This window comes from Lichenostomus cassidix, unplaced genomic scaffold (genome assembly GCF_008360975.1).
Source record: "Lichenostomus cassidix isolate B80296 unplaced genomic scaffold, HeHo_3.0 HiC_scaffold_34, whole genome shotgun sequence".
In the NCBI taxonomy this organism is placed as follows: domain Eukaryota; kingdom Metazoa; phylum Chordata; class Aves; order Passeriformes; family Meliphagidae; genus Lichenostomus; species Lichenostomus cassidix.
In genome coordinates this window covers 2426356-2447292 of record NW_028147431.1, presented here as the reverse complement: position 1 = coordinate 2447292, position 20937 = coordinate 2426356, and the positions used below count along the sequence as shown (strand labels likewise).

Below are 20937 nucleotides of genomic sequence, written 5' to 3'. Positions count from 1 at the left end.
AGAATCACTGGGAGGGACTGGGAATGACTGGGGGGACTGGGAGGCACTGGGAGAGGGAGAGAGGGGAACTGGGAAATGACTGGGAATGACTGGGAGGAGACTGGAAATGGACTGGGAGAGCAGAGGGGGGAACTGGGAGGGACTGGGGGGGAATTGGGGGGGAACTGGGCAAACTGGGAGGGATCTGGGAATGACTGGGGGAGACTAGGAGAGCGGAGAGGGGAACTGGGGGGGAATGGGAGGGACTGGGAAGGACTGGGAGGGCAGAGAGGGGAACTGGGAGGGACTGGGGGAGAATTGGGGGGAAACTGGGCAAATTGGGAGGGACTGGGAATGGACTGGGATTGACTGGGAGGGAATTGAGGATAACTGGAGAGTCTAAAAATGGGACTGGGAGGGAATTGGGGGGAACTGGGAGGGAACTGGGGGGCCTAAATTGGGACTGGGAGGGAGTTGGGGGTAACTGGGCAAACTGGGAGGGACTGGGAATGACTGGGAGAGGGACAGAGGGGAACTGGGCGGACTGGGAGGGACTGGAAGAGGCAGAGAGGGGAACTGGGAATGGACTGGAAATGACTGGGAGGGAACTGGGGGGAACTGGGAATGACTGGGAATGGCTGGGAGAGCAGAGAGGGGAACTGGACCAGTATAAACCAGTATAAACCAGTAAGAGGGTCTCACCAATCCCTACAAACATCCTGAACATCTGGGGAGCACTGGGAGCACTGGGAGGGAACTGGGAGCACTGGGAGGACACTGGGGCCATACTGGGAGCACTGGTGTCACACTGGTGTCAAACTGGTGCCATACTGGTCCCAAACTGGTGCCATACTGAGGCCAAACTGGTCCGTACTGGTCCATACTGGTGTCACACTGGTGTCAAACTGGTCCCAAACTGGTCCATACTGGTCTATACTGGTCCATACTGGTCCATACTGGTCTATACTGGTCCATACTGGTTCATACTGCTCCATACTGGTCCCATACTGGTCCGCACTGGTCCATACTGGTCCCAAACTGGTCCCAACTGGTCCGAACTGGTCCAAACTGGTCCAAACTGGTCCAAACAGGTCCATACTGGTCTATACTGGTCCATACTGGTCCATACTGGTCCAAACTGGTCTATACTGGTCCGAACTGGTCCCAACTGGCACAGGCGCTGCCCGGCGCAGCCTCAGGACTCTCTCCGCGCATGCGCGAAGCTCCGCGAGACAAAATGGCGGCGCGGCAACCCCCCCCGCGTCACGTGACCCCCCCGCGCGCGGAGAAGATGGCGGGGTGGGCGTGGCCTGCGCGCGCGCGCGGGGGGAGCGGCGGCCAATGGGAGCGCGGCGGGGGCGGAGCACCACCGAGAGCGAGTCCTCCCGGCCGCGGCCAGAGCGCCGCCGGTGACCATAGAGAGGAGCGCGCCGGCCGGCCGGGCCTGCCGCCGGGCCTCGCGGGGAGCTCCGGCAGCGGCCTGGGCGGTTCCTCTGCCCGTTCAAACCGGAGCGGCAGCGGGTAAACCCCCGGAGGGTGGGGACGGCAAACCAGCGGCGCGGTCCTCCCCGCCGACCGGAGCGGCCGCCGCCGCTCTCCCCCCCCCGGTTCCGGCGGAGCCATCTTGGCGGCGCCGCTCGGCGTCACTTCCGGCCGGCGCGGGCCGGAAGCGAGCGGGCAGCGGCGCGCGGGGCCGGGGCGCGCGGCAGGTCCGGGGGGGTCCCGGTGTGACGTCACGGAGCGGCGGCGTGACCAGCAGGGGGCTGAGGGGTGGGGGGAGGGGGCGGGGGGGGGATGGGGGCGATGGGGTGCCGCAAGGCATCAGCCAGGCCGGTCGTGAGGGGGCTCGGGGGCTGAGGGTTCGGCGGGAAATTTCGGGGAAATTTGGGGAAATTTGTGGGGAAATTTGGGGAAATTTGTGGGGAAATTGGGGAAATTGTGGGGCTGAGGTGGGGATCTGGGGGTCCTGGGGGGCTGGGGTGGGGGTTTGGGGGTCCTGGGAGGGTCTCTGGTCTGGGGGGGCTTTGGGGAGGTCATTTGGGGTCTGGAGGGTCTCAGATTTGGGGTTTGATGTGAGGGATCCAGGGAGGTCTCGGTTTGGGGTCAGATTTGGGGTCTCGGCGGTCTGGGGTGAGGATTTGGGGTCTCGGGGGGCAAGGATTAGGATTTGGGGGTCCTGGGGGGCTGGGATGGGTATTTGGGGGAGTCTGTGGGTCACTTGGGGTCACATTTGGGGTCACTTTGGGGTCTCTCTGTCAGGTTTGGGGTCAGTTTTGGGGTCCCTGGGGCGCTGAGGCCTCGGTCAGTGGGTCACTCGGGGTCACTCGGGGGTCTCTCTGTCAGGTTTGGGGTCCCGGGGGCTGCGGTCAGTGGGTCACTCGGGGTCAGTCGGGGTCTCCCCGCCCCGCTGACCGCCGGTGTCCCCCCAGGATGGGGGACAGCGATGACGAGTACGACCGGCGCCGCAGGGACAAGTTCCGGCGGGAGCGGAGCGACTATGACCGATCCCGGGAGAGGGACGAGCGGCGGCGCGACGACTGGAGTGACCGGTGAGTGACCAGCGGCGCCGGGGGGGTCAGCGGGGAGGGGACAGTCACTGGTTTGGGGTTTTGTCCTCAAATAGGGACTGGGAATGGGGTGGGGGTCACTGGTTTTGGGATTTGTCCCCAAACAGGGACTGGGAGCGGGGCTGGGGGTTACTGATTTTGGGGTTTGTCCCTAATTAGGGACTGGGGTCACTGGGGTAGGGAAGGTCACTGATTTGGGGTTTTGTCCCCAGTTAGGGACTGGGGTCAGTTGGGAGGGGAAGGTCACTGATTTTAGGGTTTTGTCCCCAAATAGGGACAGGGAACAGGGCTGGGGAAAATCACTGATTTTGGGATTTTGTCCTCAAATAGCGACTGGGGTCAGCAGGGAGGGGAAGGTCACTGATTCGGGGTTTTGTCCCCAATTAGGGACTGGGGATGGGGAGGGGAAGGTCACTGATTTTGGGGTTTGTCCCCAAATAGGAACTGGGGTCAGCAGGGAGGGGAAGGCCACTGATTTTGGGTTTTTGTCCCCAAACAGGGACTGGCAACAGGGTGGGGAAGGTCACTGATTTGGGGTTTGTCCCTAATTAGGGACTGGGAGCGGGGCTGGGGGTCACTGATTTTGGGGTTTTGTCCCCACACAGGGACTGGGAGCGGGGCTGGGGGTCAGTGGGGCCGGGGAAGGTCACTGATTTGGGGTTTTGTCCCCAAACAGGGACTGGGAGCAGGGAAGGGGGTCACTGATTAGGGTTTGTCCCCACACAGGGACTGGGAGCGGGGTCGGGGGGATCAGCAGGGTGGGGAAGGTCACTGATTTGGGGTTTGTCCCTAATTAGGGACTGGGAGCGGGGCTGGGGGTCACTGATTTTGGGGTTTTGTCCCCACACAGGGACTGGGAGCGGGACAGGGAAAGTCACTGATTTTAGGGTTTGTCCCCACACAGGGACTGGGAGCGGGGAAGGGAAGGTCACTGATTTTGGGGTTTTGTCCCCACACAGGGACTGGGAGCGGGGTCGGGAGCGCCGCAGCCGCGATTACCGGGACTATGACCGAACCCGGCGGGAACGGTTCTCCCCGCCGCGGCACGAGCTGAGCCCGCCGCAGAAACGGCTGCGCAGGGACTGGTGAGAGACCCCAAAATAAACCCCAAAAACACCCTAATTCACCCCAAAATCCTGCCCGATACCCCGCCGCAGAAACGGCTGCGCAGGGACTGGTGAGAGACCCCAAATCCACCCCAAAAACACCCTAATTCACCCCAAAATCCTGCCCGATACCCCGCCGCAGAAACAGCTGCGCAGGGACTGGTGAGAGACCTAAAATAAACCCCAAAAACACCCTAATTCACCCCAAAATCCTGCCCGATACCCCGCCGCAGAAACAGCTGCGCAGGGACTGGTGAGAGACCTGAAAAACCCCAAAAACACCCTAATTCACCCCAAAATCCTGTTCAATTCCCCGCTGCAGAAACAGCTGCGCAGGGACTGGTGAGAGACCCCAAAATAAACCCCAAAAACACCCCAAAATCCTGTTCAATTCCCTGCCGCAGAAACGGCTGCGCAGGGACTGGTGAGAGACCTGAAAAACCCCAAAATAAACCCCAAATCCATCCTAAATCCTGTTCAGTTCCCCGCCGCAGAAACGGCTGTGCAGGGACTGGTGAGAGACCCCAAATCCACCCCAAAAACACCCTAATTCACCCCAAAATCCTGTTCAATTCCTTATCCTGAAACGGCTGCACAGGGACTGGAGAGACCCCAAAATAAACCCCAAATCCCCCCCAAAAAATCCCCAAATCCACCCCAAAATCCTCTCCAGTTTATCTTCCTGAAGAGGCTGTGTGGGACTGGTGAGAGATCCCCAAAAAATCCCAAATCCCCCTGACCCCCTGACCCTACATGACCTGTGACCCTGACTGGCCGCAGGGATGACCACGGCAGTGACCCCTGAGGCCCTAAACCCCCAAATCCCAAATCTGTGTGACCCTAAATGACCTGTGACCCCGACTGACCGCAGGGATGACCACAGCAGTGACCCCTAAACCCCAAATCCCAAACCTCTGTGACCCTAAATGACCTGTGACCCCCACTGACCGCAGGGATGACCACGGCAGTGACCCGTACCACAGCGGCTACGAGCTGCCCTACAGCGGGGGCGGCGCCGGCCCCACCTACGGTCCCCCCCAGACCCCGTGGGGACCCCACGACATGCAGCACCAGCTCCTGCAGCACCAGCTGCTGCCCATCCAGGCCAGGTGAGCCCAAAACCCCACAAATCACCCCAAAAACGCAGCCGGGATCTGCACACCCCTGAAACCCCACAGATCACCCCAAAACCACACCCCTTGGGATCCCAAAAACCCCACAAATCACCCCAAAACCACACCCCTCGGGATCCCTGAAACCCCACAAATCACCCCAAAAACACAGCCAGGACCCACACACCCCTGAAACCCCACAGATCACCCCAAAAACACAGCCGGGATCCCAAAAACCCCACAAATCACCCCAAAACCACACCCCTTGGGATCCCAAAAACCCCACAAATCACCCCAAAAACACACCTGGGATCTGCACACCCCTCGGGATCCCTGAAACCCCAACAATCAACCCCAAAAACACACCCCTCGGGATCCCTGAAACCCCAACAATTGACCCCAAACTCCCATAACGACTTGGGATTCACCCATATTGACCCTAAACCCCCAATAATGACCCTAAAGTGCCCCTCATTGACCCCAAACTGCCCCACATTGACCCCAAACCCCCAATAATGACCCCAAACCCCTGATAAAGACCCCAAATCCCCCAATAATGACCCCAAACCCCCCAATAATGACCCCAAACCCCCCAATAATGACCCCAAATCCCCCAATAATGACCCCAAACACCCCGATAAAGACCCCAAACCCCCCAATATTCACCCCAAACCCCTCAATACTGACCCCAAATCCCCCAATAATGACCACCAAACCCCCGATACTGACCCCACACCCCAGACTGGGCACCATTGCCGAGGTGGACCTTGGCCTGGCGCCGCCGGTGATGAAACCCCACAAAGACCCCATCCCCAATAATGACCCCAAACACCCGATAAAGACCCCAAACCCCCAATATTCACCCCAAACCCCCCGATACTGACCCCACACCCCCAGACTGGGCACCATCGCCGAGGTGGACCTTGGCCTGGCGCCGCCGGTGATGAAGAGCTTCAAGGAGTTCCTGCTGTCGCTGGACGATGCGGTGGACGAGACCGAGGCGGTCAAGCGCTACAACGACTACAAGCTGGACTTCCGCCGGCAGCAGCTGCAGGAGTTCTTCCTGGCGCACAAGGACGAGGAGTGGTACGTGCTGGGGGGCTTGGGCACCTCCAAAATGCCCCGAAAAATTGTTTATATTCCCCAGAAAATGGTTTGTTTCCCCGAAAAATTGCTGTGTCCTGAAAAAATGGGTGCCTGGGAGGAGATCGGCAGCTGAAATGTGGTGAATTCCCAGAAAAATGGGATTTTTAAAAAATATTTGAAGATTTATTTCTTTGTTCAAATTATTTAAATAATTTGAACTGTAGAAAAACTGCATTTGACAAAAAGTCGTATTTGGAAAATAACTCTGTCTCATAAGAAATGGGATCCAAAAAATAAAATTTGGGTTCAAAAATAAATTGGGAATCCAGAAAAATGTTGGTGATGAGCGTCGGAAAAGTGAGTGATGGAAATAACAGTGTAATTCTTGAAAAAAGTGCAGCACCCAAAAAAGATTTGGATTAAAAATTTGTTACTTGTAATGAAAAATGTGCAAGTTTTAAGAAAAATTTTGTGTTCCAAAAAAATTTGTATTGAAGAAAAGTGGGGTAGTTAAAGGAATCAATAAGTTAAAATCAAATTGTATTGTAAAAGTGCTGTAATAATTGTCAAAGAAACTATATGAAAAATAACTTGTGATTTAAAAAATAATTTAAATCCCAAGAAAGTCTCATTTATCCTCTGAAAGATGGGGTCATCCCCCAAAAAAGAAAGCCTGGAAAAAACTGCACTGAAAAAAATATCTGAGTTTCCAAAAAAAATCTGCACCCCAAAAAAATTGGTAACCCAAGAAAATATTCTGCATTTTTAAAACAATCCTTGTGCTGCCAAAAAGTTAAAAATTCTGCACCTCAATGAAAAATTATGTAATTCCAAAACAAATTTCTGGATTTCCAAAAACAACATTTGCACCCCCAAAAAAATTTTCCAAGCCCCTAAAAATGCTGTAATTCCAAAAAATATTCTGCACCCTAAAAAAACCTCCCCAAACCCACCCTGGGGGGTCACTCGGTTGGGATTTGGGGTGGATTTTTGGGATTTGATGTGTCCTTTCTCTCCCGGTGCCATGGGAGCTGGATTTGGGGTGGATGTTTGGATTTTTGGGGTCTCTGGGGATTTAATGTTTCCCTTCTCTCCCAGCTCCTCAGGAGCTGGATTTGGGGTGGTTTCGGGGTGGATTTGGGATCTGTGGAGATTTAATGTTTCTCTCCTTTCCCAGCACCCTCGGGAGCTGGATTTGGGGTGGTTTTGGGGTGGATTTTCGGGGTCTGTGTTAATTTCACATTTTCCTTCTCTCCCAGCTCCTCGGGAGCTGGATTTGGGGTGGTTTTGGGGTGGATTTTTGGGATTTGTGTTAATTTCACATTTCCTTTCTCTCCCAGCTCCTCGGGAGCTGGATTTGGGGTGGATTTTCGGGGTCTGTGTTAATTTCACGTTTTCTCTCTCTTCCAGCTCCTCAGGAGCTGGATTTGGGGTGGTTTCGGGGTGGATTTGGGATCTGTGGAGATTTAATGTTTCTCTCCTTTCCCAGCACCCTCGGGAGCTGGATTTGGGGTGGTTTCGGGGTGGGTTTCGGGGGTTTCTCGGGATTTAACGCTTCCCTTCTCTCCCAGCGCCTCGGGAGCCGCGGAGCCGCCGGGCGGGGCAGGCAGAGAGGGCGGGGCCGCGCACAATGCGGCGAGGTCACAGTGCAGGACGCAGCCAGGGACCTTTGTTGTTTTATTTTTGGGGGGGTTTGTGCCAAAAAGCGGCCGATTTCGGGGCCGGGGTTTTAAAAACGCCGCAGTTTTCGGGGCCCGGCGGACGGCGACGCTCGCGGCGAGTGTAGGTATGACCTCCCCGGGACACCTGGGACACCTGGATTGCCCTCAGACACGGCTCAGAGCCACCCAAAAACACCCTAAGTCACGTTGGGACACCCAAAACGGCCCCAAAAACACCCCAAATCATCTCAGAGCCTCCTAAAAAACACCCCAAACCATCTCAGAGCCACCCAAAAACACCCCAAACCATCTCAGAGCCACCCAAAAACACCCCAGACCAACTCAGAAAACCCAGGAATGCCCCAAAAACCCTCCAAAAATGCCTTCAAAAGGCACCCGAAAACATCCCAGAACCTGCCGAAAAACACTCTGGAAAGTCCCCCTAAATCACACCAAAAATGTGCCAAAACAGCCCAAAAACGCTGAAAAGTAAACAGTTGAAAAGTAGCCAAAAACATGTCTGAAAATGCCTCAAATCACCCCAAAAAAACATTCTGAAAAGAGTCTCAAAACCAACGCAGATCGTACAAAAAATCCCCCCAAGCCTGCATGAAAACCCCTGAAAGCACAAAAATTATATCTGAAACATTCTTGTAAAGTAAAAAACTCAAAAAATTCCTGCAAGCACCCTCAAAAAACTCTCACAAACACCCCAAAAACATCCCAAAAACCCCAATGAAAACATTCTCAAAATACTAGCAAAACCAACGTAGAATACCCCCAAAAACCCCTGAAAATAACCCAAAAAACATCAGAAACACCTCAAAACCTCAACCTCCTGAGGGGACTCAGAGCTCCCCCAGTTTAGGGGACACTGAGGGTTCTCATCTCTCAGAAATTTGGTTTCCTGACCCCAATTTTACCAGACTGGGGGTTTCTCCCCTAAATTTGGGGTCTCCCCCTCCCCAAATACCCCAAAACCCAGGAGTTTCCCTCCCTGTTCAGGATCTCCCCCTTCCCAATTTTTACATTTGGGATTCCCCCCTCCCCAAATTTGGGCTCCCCACCTTCCCCGCTCCCGAAATTGTGAATTCCCATTTCCCCAATATCCCAAACTCCCCAAAAACCCCCGATTTGGGGTTCCCCCCCCTCACCGTGCGGGTCTGAGGGGTTTCGAGCAGCTCTCTAAACCGCTTTTTCCCCGTTTTTCCCCTTTTTTCCCCCGATTATTTTAGGTTCCGCTCCAAGTACCACCCTGACGAGGCTGGGAAGAGGCAGCAGGAGGCTCAGGCTGCCCTCAGGAATCGCCTTGGGGTTTTTCTGTACCTCTGGGAACACGGCTGGTTCGACAACCTGCTGCTGGACATCGACCGCGCGCCCCAGATCATCAAAACCCTCGATGCAGGTACCCCGAAAACACCCTAAAAACACCCCAAAAACACCTAAAAAACCACTCCAAAAACACCCAAAAACCACCTTGCTAACCCAAAAATCCCAGATCATCAAAACCCTCGATGCAGGTACCCCGAAAACACCCAAAACCACCCCAAAAACACCTAAAAAAACACTCCAAAAACACCCAAAAAACTAACTGACAGACCAGAAATCCCAGATCATCAAAACCCTCGATGGAGGTACCCCAAAAAACACCCCAAAAGCACCCAAAAAACTCCCCGATAACCCAAAAATCCCAGATAATCAAAACGCTCAATGCAGGTACCCCAAAAACACCCCAAAAACACCCCAAAAACACCTTGATAACCCAAAAATCCCATTTAGATCCCTCAGTGACGCCTGTCAGTGGTGGCAGCCTAAAAACAGCCACAAAAATCTCTCCCTGACACCCCAAATCCCATCTCAAAACCCCCAAAATCCCTGACACACCAAAAAAATCCCAAAAAATCCCCTGATAGCCCAAAAATCCCATTCAGACCCCTCAGAGACGCCTGTCAATGGTGGCAGCCTGAAAATAACCACCAAAATCTCTCCCTGACACTCCAAATCCCATCTCAAAACCCCCAGAAACAACCCCAAAATCCCTGACACACCAAAAACATCCCTGACACCCCAAAAAGCACCCCTGCCGCTCCAGAAAAACCCTTCAAAATCATTCTCATCCCCCAGAAATATTGCAGAACCATTTTCTGGTGTTTCTGACCTTATTTGAGTGTTTCTTCTCCATTTTTGCATTTCCCGATCTTTTCTGTGTTTCTCGGCGTGTTTTTGGGTGTTTTTAAGCTGTTTCCGTGTGGATTTAATCTGGTTTTGCGTGTTTTTAATCCATTTCGGGGCGTTGCTGAAATTGGAAGTCGTGAGGGGAGAAAAAGGCGGGAAAGTGTGAGGGGAGAAAAAGGCGGGAAAACATGAGGGGAGAAAAAGGCGGGAAAGCGTGAGGGGAGAAAAAGGCGGGAAAGCGTGAGGGGAGAAAAAGGCGGGAAAACATGAGGGGAGAAAAAGGCGGGAAAACGTGAGGGGAGAAAAAGGCGGGAAAACTGCGAGGCGAAGAAAAACAGGTTTTGAGGTTTTTTCTCTCAAGTTTTGGGGATTTTTTTCCTCAATTTCCCCTTTTTTTCCCCAATCCTAGCAGCGACTAAGATGCAGGAGGTGTCAGATCCCTCCCCTCCTCAACTCCTGATCCCAGTTTCAGGAATTCCCGACCCATTTTTCAGTGTTTTTAACCCAATTTTCCACGTTCCGCAGCGGTGATTAAGATGGAAGGGGGAACAGAGAACGACCTGCGGATCCTGGAGCAGGAGGAGGAGGAGGAGCGGACAGAAAAGGCCGAAGGCCCCAAAAAGGAGGAGCCGCGGCCACCGGAGCCGCCCGGGAAGAACCCCTCAGAGCGCGCCGATGGCGATGACAGCTCCAAGGTCAGGGGTTTTGGGTCCCCTGGGGAATTTGGGATCCCCTGGGGAAATTGGGATCCCCTGGGGAGTTTTCAGGTCCCCTGGCATCCCTTTGGGGTCTCCTTTGGGGTTTCCTGGAGTCCCTTTAGGGTTTCCTTTGGGGTTTCCTTTGGGGTTTCCTTTGAGGTTCCCTGGAGTCGCTTTGGCTCCTTTGGAGTCCCCTGGCATCCCTTTGGGGTCTCCTTTGGGGTCTCCTTTGGGGTCCCTTTGGTCTCCTTTGGCATCCCTTTGGGGTCCCTTTGGTCTCCTTTGGGGTCCCTTTGGGGTCCCTTTGGGGTCTCTTTGGGGTCCCCTGGCATCCCTTTGGGGTCCCCTGGCATCCCTTTGGGGTCCCTTTGAGGTCTCCTTTGACTCCTCTTCTCCCCACAGGCTGAGGGGGCGGAGCCAGGGGCGGAGCCTGCAGCAGGGGTGGGGCCGGAGGAGGAGGAGCCAGACAAGCCCAAGGCTGAGGAGGGCGACAAGGAGGGCGGGGCCAAGGTCAGTGGACACGCCCCCAAACAGACCACACCCCTTAAGCCACACCCCTTTCTGACAAGCCCCTCCCCATTAAACCCACCCCTTTAGCCAAGCCACACCCCTTCCTTCAAGCCCCTCCTCTTTCCTCAGGCTCCTCCCCTTCAATCCTCCCCATGTAAGCTCCTCCCATCCTAATTAAATCATCTTAAATCCCTCCCATTCCCTTAAAACCCCTCCCCTTTCCTTTAGGCTCCTCCCCTTTCTCCCCAAGCCCCGCCCCTTTACCCCAGACCCCGCCCCTTTCCCCAAGCCCCGCCCCTGTAACCCGGACCCCGCCCCTTTCCCCAAGCCCCGCCCCTGTAACCCGGACCCCGCCCCTTCCCCAAGCCCCACCCCTGTAACCCGGACCCCGCCCCTTTCCCCAAGCCCCGCCCCTGACGCCATTCTCGCTGCGCCCCCTGCAGGCGCGGCAGCGTCAGCGCAGTCGGGACAGCGAGGACGGTGACAGTGACAGCGGGGACAGCGAGGGGGGAAACAGGAGAGCCCAAAACAAGGACGGTGAGGGGCCTGGGGGGTCCCTGAGGGGACACTGGGGACATTCAGGGGGGTTTGGGGTGTCCCTGAGGGGTCACCGGGGACATTCAGGGGGGTTTGGGGTGTCCCTGAGGGGACACTGGGGACATTCGGGGGGTTTGGGGTGTCCCTGAGGGGACACTGGGGTTGGGGGTTTGGGGTGTCCCTGAGGGTCATTGGGGACATTGGGGGGTGTTTGGGGTGTCCCTGAGGGGACATCAAGGACATTGGGGGGGTTTGGGGTGTCCCTGAGGGGACACTGGGGACATTTGGGGGGTTTGGGGGTTCCCTGAGGGGACATCGGGGACGTTTGAGGTGTCCCTGAGGTCCTGGGAGGGTCTGGGGGGGATTTGGGGTCTCCAGGGGGAGTTTGGAGGCCTTGGGGGTGATTGGGTGAGTTTGTGAGGGGGATTGAAAAAGGCGGGAAAAGCGTGAGGGGAGAAAAAGGCGGGAAAAGCGTGAGGGGATGGTGTGGTGGGAGGGCATGAGGGGATATCCAGTGAAGGTTTGGGGTCTCTGGGGATTTTGCGGTCTCCGGGGGTTTTTGGGGTCTCTGGGGCTTTTAGGCTCTCTGGGGTTTTGGGGTCTCAGGGTTTTGGGGTCTCTGGAGGTTTTCGAGGTCTCTGGGGGTTTTCGGGGTTTCTGGGGTCTCTGGGGGTTTTCAGGGTCTCTGGGGTTTCTGGGGTCTTTGGGGGTTTTTGGGAGTCTCTGGGGTTTTTGGGGTCTCTGGGGGTTTTTGGGATCTCTGGGATTTTGGGGTCTCTGGGGATTTTGGGTCTCTGGTGATTTTTGGAGTCTCTGGTGGTTTTGGGGTCTCTGGGGTTTCTGGGGTCTCTGGGGTTTCTGGGGTCTCTGGGGTTTTTGGGGTCTCTGGGGTTTTTGGGGTCTCGGGGTTTTGGGGTTTTTGGGGTCTCTGGGGTCTCTGGGGTTTCTGGGGTCTTTGGGGGTTTTTGGGGTCTCTGGAGGTTTTCAGGGTCTCTGGGGGTTTTGGGGTCTCTGGGGTTTTTAGGCTCTCTGGGATTTTTGGGGTCTCCGGGGGTTTTTGGGGTCTCTGGGGATTTTTGGGGTCTCTGGGGATTTTTGGGGTCTCTGGGGGTTTTAGGCTCTCTGGGGTTTTTGGGGTCTCTGGGGATTTTTGGGGTCTCTGGGGATTTTAGGCTCTCTGGGAGTTTTGGGGTCTCTGGGGTTTTTGGGGTCTCTGGGGCTTTTAGGCTCTCTGGGGTTTTTGGGGTTTTTGGGGTCTTTGGGGTCTCTGGGGGTTTTGGGTCTCTGGGGGTTTTGGGTCTCTGGGGTTTTTAGGCTCTCTGGGGTTTTTGGGGTCTCTGGGGGTTTTAGGCTCTCTGGGGTTTTTAGGCTCTCTGGGGTTTTTGGGGTCTCTCGGAGTTTCGGGGTCTCTGGGGCAGCTCCGAGGTCGCTGGGATTTCGGGGCAGGCTGTCTCTGAACCCACCCCGCGGTGTCCCCTCTGTCCCCCCGCAGAGGAGCCCAAGGACGACAAAAGCCACGCCGAGGAGGACGATGCCACCACGCCTCCGGCCGCGGCCACGCCGTCCCCTCCCCAGAAGGCCAAGGAGGGGGTCGCGGGGGGCGGCGGGGCGGCGGGCGGCGCCCCAGACCCCAAACCTCGCCCCCTGCACAAGACCTGCTCGCTGTTCATGCGCAACATCGCGCCCAACATCGCCCAGGCCGAGATCGTGGCGGTGAGCGACCACCCCGGCGGGGATTTGGGGTCCTGGGGAGGGGCTGAGCGCCCCGGGAGACCCCAGAACCCCGACAAGCCCCCCCAGAAACGCCCCCTGTGCCCCCCAGCTCTGCAAGCGCTACCCCGGCTTCATGCGCGTGGCGCTGTCGGAGCCGCAGCCCGAGAGGAGGTGAGCTGGGGGGTTTGGGGGGTTTTTGGGGTTTTTTGGGGGGTTTTGGGTTGGATTTTGGGGTTTGTTGGGAAGCTTGGGGTGGATTTGGAGTTTTTGGGAGGTTTTGAGGTGGGTTTGGGGGGTTTTGGGGGGGATTTGGGGTTTTGGGGGTTTTGGGGTGTTTTTTGGGGTTTGGGGTGGATTTGGAGTTTTGGGAGGTTTTGGGGTAGATTTTGGGGGTTTGGGAGTATGGGGTGGATTTTGGGTTTTTTGGGGGGTTTTGGGGGCATTTTGGGTTTTTTTGGTGGGTTTGGGGTGGATTTGGGAGGTTTGGGGTGGTTTTTGGGGGGTTTTTTGGGGGGTTTTGGGGTGGATTTTGGGGTTTTTTGGGGGGTTTTGGGGTGGATTTTGGGGTTTTTTTGGGGATTTTGGGGTGGATTTCAGGGTTTTTCGGGTGATTTTGGGGTGGGTTTCGGGGTTTTTGGGCTCACAGAGGCTCTTTTTCCCTTCCCCAGGTTCTTCAGGAGGGGTTGGGTGACCTTCGACCGCAGCGTGAACATCAAAGAGATCTGCTGGAGCCTGCAGAACATCCGGGTGCGTTTTGGGGGAAAATCAGGGCCTTTTGGGGTCTCTGGGGCTGAGGGGGGAATTGGGGGGGGCTGAGGGGTGAGTTTGGGGTGATTTTGGGATGTTTTTGGGATTCCCCAGCTCAGGGAATGTGAGCTCAGCCCCGGTGTGAACCGGGCTGGGTTTTGGGGTCAATTTGGGATAATTTAGGGATTTTTTGGGATCTTTTCCCAGCTCAGGGAGTGCGAGCTCAGCCCCGGCGTGAACCAGGCTGGGTTTTGGGGTGAATTTGGGATAATTTTGGGATGTTTTTGGGATTCCTCAGCTCGGGGAGTGCGAGCTCAGCCCCGGCGTGAACTGGACTAGATTTTGGGGTTATTCTGATGAATTTTGGGATAATTTTGGGATTTCTCAGCTCAAGGAGTGCGAGCTCAGCCCCAGTGTGAACCGGGCTGGGTTTTGGGGTGAATTTGGGGTGAATTTGGGATAATTTTGGGACATTTTTGGGATTCCCCAGCTCAGGGAGTGCGAGCTCAGCCCCGGCGTGAACCGCGACCTGACTCGCCGTGTCCGGAACGTCTCCGGCCTCACGCAGCACCGTCCCATCGTCCGGCACGACATCAAGCTGGCCGCTCGCCTCGTCCAGGCGCTGGACGCTCGCGCCAGGCTCTGGAGCCCCCCGGGGACGGCGGCGGCCGGCCAGGACACCCCTGGGGACAGTGACACCCACGGGGACCCCGAGCCACCCCCCACCGCTGACCCCGGGGTGAGGGGGAGCTGGGGACACTGGGAGGGCATTGGGGACACTGGGAGGGCATTGGGGGTTATTGGGGACACTGGGGACACTGGGAGGGTCATTGGGGACACTGGGAGGGTCATTGGGGTCACTGGGAGGGACACTGGGGACACTGGGGGTCATTGGGGTCACTGGGAGGGCATTGGGGTCATTAGGGTCATTGGGGGTCATTGGGGTCACTGGGAGGGTCATTGGGGACACTGGGAGGGTCACTGGGGTCCTGTCACCATCCCCACAATGTCCCCTGGGGATCCTCAGTGTCCCCAGTTCCCCTGACATCCCAAATGTTCCTGATGTCCCCAATGTCCCCTGGATGTCCCCAGTATCCCCAAAGTCCCCTGGATGTCCCCTGTGATGTCCCCAGTGTCCCCTGGCTGTCCCCAACGCTGTCCCCAGGCCCAGAACCCGGTGCTGCGGCACATCACAGATTACCTGATCCCCAATGTCCCTGATGTCCCCAATGTCCCCAGTGTCCCCTGGCTGTCCCCTGGCTGTCCCCAACGCTGTCCCCACTGTCCCCAGGCCCAGAATCCCGTGCTGCGGCACATCACGGATTACCTGATCCCCAGTGTCCCTGATGTCCCCAATGATGTCCCCAGTGTCCCCTGGCTGTCCCCAACGCTGTCCCTGCTGTCCCCAGGCCCAGAACCCCGTGCTGAGGCACATCACGGATTACCTGATCGAGGAGGTGAGCGCCGAGGAGGAGGAGCTGCTGGGACAAGGACAGGGACAAGGACAAGGCCAGGGACAGGGACAGGGCGTGGCCAGCGGCGAGGACACTGCGCGGGAGAACAACCCGGCCGAGGTCACCGTGGAGCGCGACGAGAAGCTGCTCAAGGTGTGCCCACAGTGTCCCCAAAGTGTCACCTGAGTGTCCCCACGGTGTGCCTAGAGTGTCACCTGAGTGTCCCCAAGGTGTCCCCAAGGTGTGCCCAAAATGTCTCCAAGGTGTGCTCAAAGTGTCCCCAAAGGTGTGCTCAAGGTGTGCTCAAGGTGTGCCCAAGGTGTCCCCAAAGTGTCCCCAAGGTGTGCCTAAGGTGTCACCTGAGTATCCACAAAGTGTCCCCAATGTGCTTCCAAAAGTGTCCCCAAGGTGTCCTAGAAGTCTCCCCTGAGTGTCCACAAAGTGTCCCTAATGTGTTCCCAAACTGTCCCAAAAGTGTCCCCAAAGTGTCCCAAAGGTGTGCCCAAAGTTTCCCCAAGGTGTCCTAGAAGTGTCCCTAAAGTGTCTACAAGGTGTCCCCAATGTGTCCCTAAGGTGTGCCCAAGGTGTCCACAAAGGTGTCCCCAAGGTGTCACCTGAGTGTCCACAAAGTGTCCCTAATGTGCTCCCAAAAGTGTCCCCAAGGTGTCCTAGAAGTCTCCCCTGAGTGTCCACAGAGTGTCCCTAATGTGTTCCCAAAGTGTCCTAAAAGTGTCCCCAAAGTGTCCCAAAGGTGTGCCCAAAGTGTCCCCAAGGTGTGCCCAGAGAGTGCCCAAAGTGTCACTTGAGTGTCCAATAAGTGTCCCAAAAGGGTCCCCAAAGGTGTCCCCAAGGTGTCACCTGAGTGTCCACAAAGTGTCCCCAATGTGTTCCCAAACTGTCCCAAAAGTGTCCCCAATGTCCCCGATGTCCCCACTGTCCCCAATGTCCCCAATGTCCCCACTGTCCCTAATGTCCCCTCAATGCCCCCCTGTCCCTGCAGGTGCTGGACCGGCTGCTGCTCTACCTGCGCATTGTCCACTCTGTGGATTATTACAACACCTCTGAGTATCCCAACGAGGACGAGATGCCCAACAGGTGTGGGATCATCCACGTCAGGGGACCTCTGCCTCCCAACAGGGTGTCACACGGGGAAGGTGAGCCCAAAATCCCTGAAAATAACCCTAAAAAATCCTCTGCCACCTAACAGGGTGTCACACGGGGAAGGTGAGCCAAAAAAACCCAAAATCACCCTAAAATAACCCTAAAAAAACCATCCAAATCCCTCTGCCTCCCAACAGGGTGTCACATGGGGAAGGTGAGCCTAAAAAACCCCAAAATTACCCCAAAATAACCTAAAAACCACCTCTGCCACCTAACAGGGTGTCACATGGGGAAGGTGAGACAAAAAAACCCCAAAATAACCCTAAAAAATCCTCTGCCACCTAACAGGGTGTCACACGGGGAAGGTGAGACAAAAAAACACCAAAATCACCCCAAAAACCCCAAAATCACCCCAAAAACCCCCTCTGCCTCCCAACAGGGTGTCACATGGGGAAGGTGAGACAAAAAACACGAAAATTACCCCAAAATAACCTAAAAACCACCTTTGCCACCTATCAGGGTGTCACACAGGGAAGGTGAGACAAAAATCCCTGAAAATTACCCTAAAAACCCCCTCTGCCTCCCAACAGGGTGTCACATGGGGAAGGTGAACCAAAAAACCACCAAAATCACCCTAAAATAAACCTAAAAACCATCCAAATCCCTCTGCCACCCAACAGGGTGTCTCATGGGGAAGGTGAGACAAAAAACACCAAAATTACCCCAAAATCACCCTAAAAACTGCCTCTGCCACCCAACAGGGTGTCTCATGGGGAAGGTGAGCCAAAAAAACCCCAAAATTACCCCAAAATAACCTAAAAACCACCTCTGCCGCCTAACAGGGTGTCACACGGGGAAGGTGAGCCTAAAAAACACCAAAATCACCCCAAAAACCCCAAAATTACCCCAAAAACCCCCTCTGCCGCCTAACAGGGTGTCACACGGGGAAGGTGAGCCCAAAATCCCTGAAAATAACCCCAAAGTCACCCTAATCTCACCAGTTTGGTGTCCCCGCAGTGTCCGAGTGGCAGCGCTGGCCGGACCGGGCAGTGTCCGAGCCCAATTTCCCTTTTTTAATCAATTTTTATCGGGTTTTAATGGGGTTTTTATGGGATTTTACGGGGTTTTTATAGGATTTATGGGGTTTTTATGGTGTTTTATGGGGTTTTGGTCACTCCCAGTGACCACAGTCGGTGTCCCTGCAGTGTCCGAGCGACAGTGCTGGCCGGACCGGGCAGTGTCCGAGCTCAATTTCCCATTTTTAAATCAATTTTTATCAGGTTTTTACAGGGTTTTTATGGGATTTTACAGGGTTTTTATGGGGTTTTTATGGGGTTTTTATGGGATTTTGTGGGATTTTGATCTCTGCTTTGCTGTCCCCGCAGTATCCAAGTGGCAGCGCGGCTTCGAGGCTCAGCTGGCCACTGCTGGCCGGACTGGGCAGTGTCCGAGCCCAATTTCCCATTTTAAAATCTATTTTTATGGGTTTTTACGGGGTTTTTATGGGATTTTATGGGGTTTTGATCTCTGGTGTGGTGTCCCCGCGGTGTCCGAGGGGCAGTGCTGGCCGGACAGGGCAGTGTCCGAGCCCAATTTCCCATTTTTAAATCTATTTTCATGGTGTTTTATGGGGTTTTGGTCACTCCCAGTGACCGCAGTCGGTGTCCCCGCAGTGTCCGAGTGGCAGCGCTGGCCGGACCGGGCAGTGTCCGAGCCCAATTTCCCATTTTTAAATCAATTTTTATGGGATTTTAATGGGATTTTTATGGGATTTTACAGGGTTTTTATGGGGTTTTGACCTGTGGTGTCCCCGCAGTGTCCGAGTGGCAGCGCGGCTTCGAGGCGCGGCTGGCCCCGCTGCTGGCCGGACCGGGCAGTGTCCCCGAGGAGGAGGCTCAGCGCCTCGGCCGCAAGGACCCCGAGCAGGAGCTGGAGAAGTTCGTCAGCGCCAACACCCAGGAGCTGGGCAAGGACAAGTGGCTGTGTCCCCTCAGCGGCAAAAAGTTCAAGGTGGGGACTTTGGGGACACTCCGGGGTCATCCCTGAGGTCACTGGGGTCACTGGGGACACTCTGGGGTCATTTGGGTCACTTTGGGGTCACTGGGGACACTTTGGGTTCAGTGCCAACACCCAGGAGCTGGGCAAGGACAAGTGGCTGTGTCCCCTGAGTGGGAAAAAGTTCAAGGTGGGGACATTGGGGACATCCCAGGGGTCATCGGGGTCACTTTGGGGTCACTGGGGACACTCTGGGGTCATTGGGGACACTTTGGGTTCAGCGCCAATACCCAGGAGCTGGGCAAGGACAAGTGGCTGTGTCCCCTCAGCGGCAAGAAGTTCAAGGTGGGGACATTGGGGACATCCTAGGGGTCATTTGGGTCACTCTGGGGTCGTTGGGGTCACTCTGGGGTCATTCTGGGGTCATTGGGGACGCTTTGGGTTCAGTGCCAACACCCAGGAGCTGGACGAGGACAAGTGGCTGTGTCCCCTGAGTGGGAAAAAGTTCAAGGTGGGGACACTGGGGACATCCCAGGGGTCATTGGGGTCACTCTGGGGTCACTGGGGACACTTTGGGTTCAGTGCCAACACCCAGGAGCTGGGCAAGGACAAGTGGCTGTGTCCCCTGAGTGGGAAAAAGTTCAAGGTGGGGACACTGGGGACATCCCAGGGGTCATTGGGGTCACTCTGGGGTCACTGGGGACACTTTGGGTTCAGTGCCAACACCCAGGAGCTGGGCAAGGACAAGTGGCTGTGTCCCCTGAGTGGGAAAAAGTTCAAGGTGGGGACACTGGGGACATCCCAGGGGTCATTGGGGTCACTCTGGGGTCATTTGAGATGCTCTGCAGGACAGTGGGGTCAATCGCCTTGATGTCTCGATATTCCCCCGGTGTCCCCTGGCTGTCCCCTGGGTGTCCCCAATGTCCCCTGGCTGTCTGTGATCCCCGGCTGTCCCCAATGTCCCCAATGTCCCCTGGCTGTCCTGATGTCCCCAATGTCCCCGGTGTCCCCTCAGGATCAGTTTGTCGAAGCACATCTTCAACAAGCACGGGGACAAGATGAGAGCGTGTGTGACCTAATGTCCCCCAGTGTCCCTGGCTGTCCCCGATCCCCTGGCTGTCCCTGATGTCCCCAATGTCCCCAATGTCCCCGCAGGGTCCCGAGTTTGTCCGGAAGCACATCTTCAACAAGCACGGGGACAAGATGAGCGCCGTGCGCAAGGAGGTTTTGTTCTTCAACAACTTCCTGATGGATCCCAAGCGGCCAGCGCTGCCCGAGGGCAAGGGGGGACCTGCTCCGGGACCTAATGCAGGTAATGTCACCTGTGTCACCTCTGTGTCACCTGTGTCACCTCTGTGTCACCTCTGTCACCCCTGTCATACCCCCTGTGTCACCTCCCCTGTCACCTCCTGTGTCACCTCTGTCACCTCCCCTGTCACCTCCCCTGTCACCTCCCTGTCACCCCCTGTCCAGCGCCAGGCCCCAGTACAGGTATGTCACCTGTGTCACCTCCCCTGTCACCTCTGTCACCTCTGGGGTCATTGGTCACTCCCAGGGGTCACCAGGAGTTCCCCTCAGGCCCATCGGGTCACTCATGTCACCCCAGGGTCTCTGTCCCCTCCCCTGGTCACTGTCACCCCCCAGGCTCTGTGTCACCTCCCTCCCCAGCAGAGTGTCCCACGGTGAAACTGACCCCAAAACAGCCTCAAAAATCCCCAAAATCTCCCCAAAAATCCCCCAAAAAGCCCCAAAATCTCCCCAAAAAGTCTCAAAATCTCCCCAAAAAAGCCCCAAAACCTCCCCAAAATCTCCCCAAAAATCCCCCAAAAAGCCCCAAAATCTCCCTAAAAAAACCCCAAAATCTCCCCAAAAAACCCCAAAAAGCCTCAAAATCTCCCCAAAATCCCCAAAATCTCCCCAAAGATTCCCCCAAAAGCCCCAAAATCTCCCCCAAAAGCCCCAAAAAGCCCCAAAAAAACCCCAAAAAACCCCAAGATCTCCCTAAAAAGCCCCAAAAGCCCTAAAATCTCCCCAAAAAACCTCAAAATCTCCCCCAAAAGCCCCAAAACCTCCCCAAAAATCCCCCAAAAACCCCTAAACCGAATCCCATCTGCCATAGTCACAGAGCTCAGGTCCCCCCGCTGTCCCCACCCCCCTTGGTGGCCGCAGGGTGACCACAGAGTGACCCCTTGGTGACCCCTGTCCCTGTCCCCAGGGCTGACCCCCGGCGCTCTGCCCTACCCGCCGCAGGCCCAGCAGGGGCTGATGCCCTACGGGACCCCCAGACCCCCCATGCTGGGCTACGGAGGTACGGCGGGGTTTGGGGGGACTTGGGGGATTTTTGGGGATTTTGTGGGATTTTTTTGGGATTTTTTGGGATTTTTTTTGACTTTTTGGGGATTTTTAGGAGATTTTTAAGGGATTTTGGGGGGGGCTTGGGGGAATTTTGGGGATTTGTTGGGATTTTTGGGGGATTTTGGGGATTTTTTTGGGATT

At 55.9% G+C, this 20937-nt stretch overlaps 1 protein-coding gene and 1 long non-coding RNA gene across 2 annotated transcripts in view; one reads left to right on the top strand and one right to left on the bottom strand.

Moving 5' to 3' along the window:
* The first annotated feature begins 1532 nt into the window (after window positions 1-1532).
* Window positions 1533-20937, top strand: part of SRRT (serrate, RNA effector molecule) — a 24322-nt gene continuing 4917 nt past the window's right edge. The window contains exons 1-18 of the mRNA XM_085045049.1: window positions 1533-1688; window positions 2409-2528; window positions 3506-3631; window positions 4606-4761; window positions 5662-5850; window positions 8747-8916; window positions 10212-10381; window positions 10787-10894; window positions 11338-11431; window positions 12924-13144; window positions 13254-13315; window positions 13813-13891; window positions 14382-14630; window positions 15301-15498; window positions 16346-16499; window positions 18263-18456; window positions 19597-19753; window positions 20657-20749. Coding sequence (XP_084901175.1) covers window positions 2410-2528; window positions 3506-3631; window positions 4606-4761; window positions 5662-5850; window positions 8747-8916; window positions 10212-10381; window positions 10787-10894; window positions 11338-11431; window positions 12924-13144; window positions 13254-13315; window positions 13813-13891; window positions 14382-14630; window positions 15301-15498; window positions 16346-16499; window positions 18263-18456; window positions 19597-19753; window positions 20657-20749 — 2539 coding nt within the window. The 5' untranslated portion in view covers window positions 1533-1688; window position 2409. The remainder of the gene's footprint in view (window positions 1689-2408; window positions 2529-3505; window positions 3632-4605; window positions 4762-5661; window positions 5851-8746; window positions 8917-10211; window positions 10382-10786; window positions 10895-11337; window positions 11432-12923; window positions 13145-13253; window positions 13316-13812; window positions 13892-14381; window positions 14631-15300; window positions 15499-16345; window positions 16500-18262; window positions 18457-19596; window positions 19754-20656; window positions 20750-20937) is intronic.
* On the bottom strand, window positions 6534-8753 carry LOC146423176 (uncharacterized). The gene is made up of 3 exons (XR_014847641.1): window positions 7802-8753; window positions 7343-7769; window positions 6534-7193 (listed from the first exon to the last, which is right to left on the bottom strand). It is a non-coding gene; the product is annotated as an uncharacterized LOC146423176 (long non-coding RNA).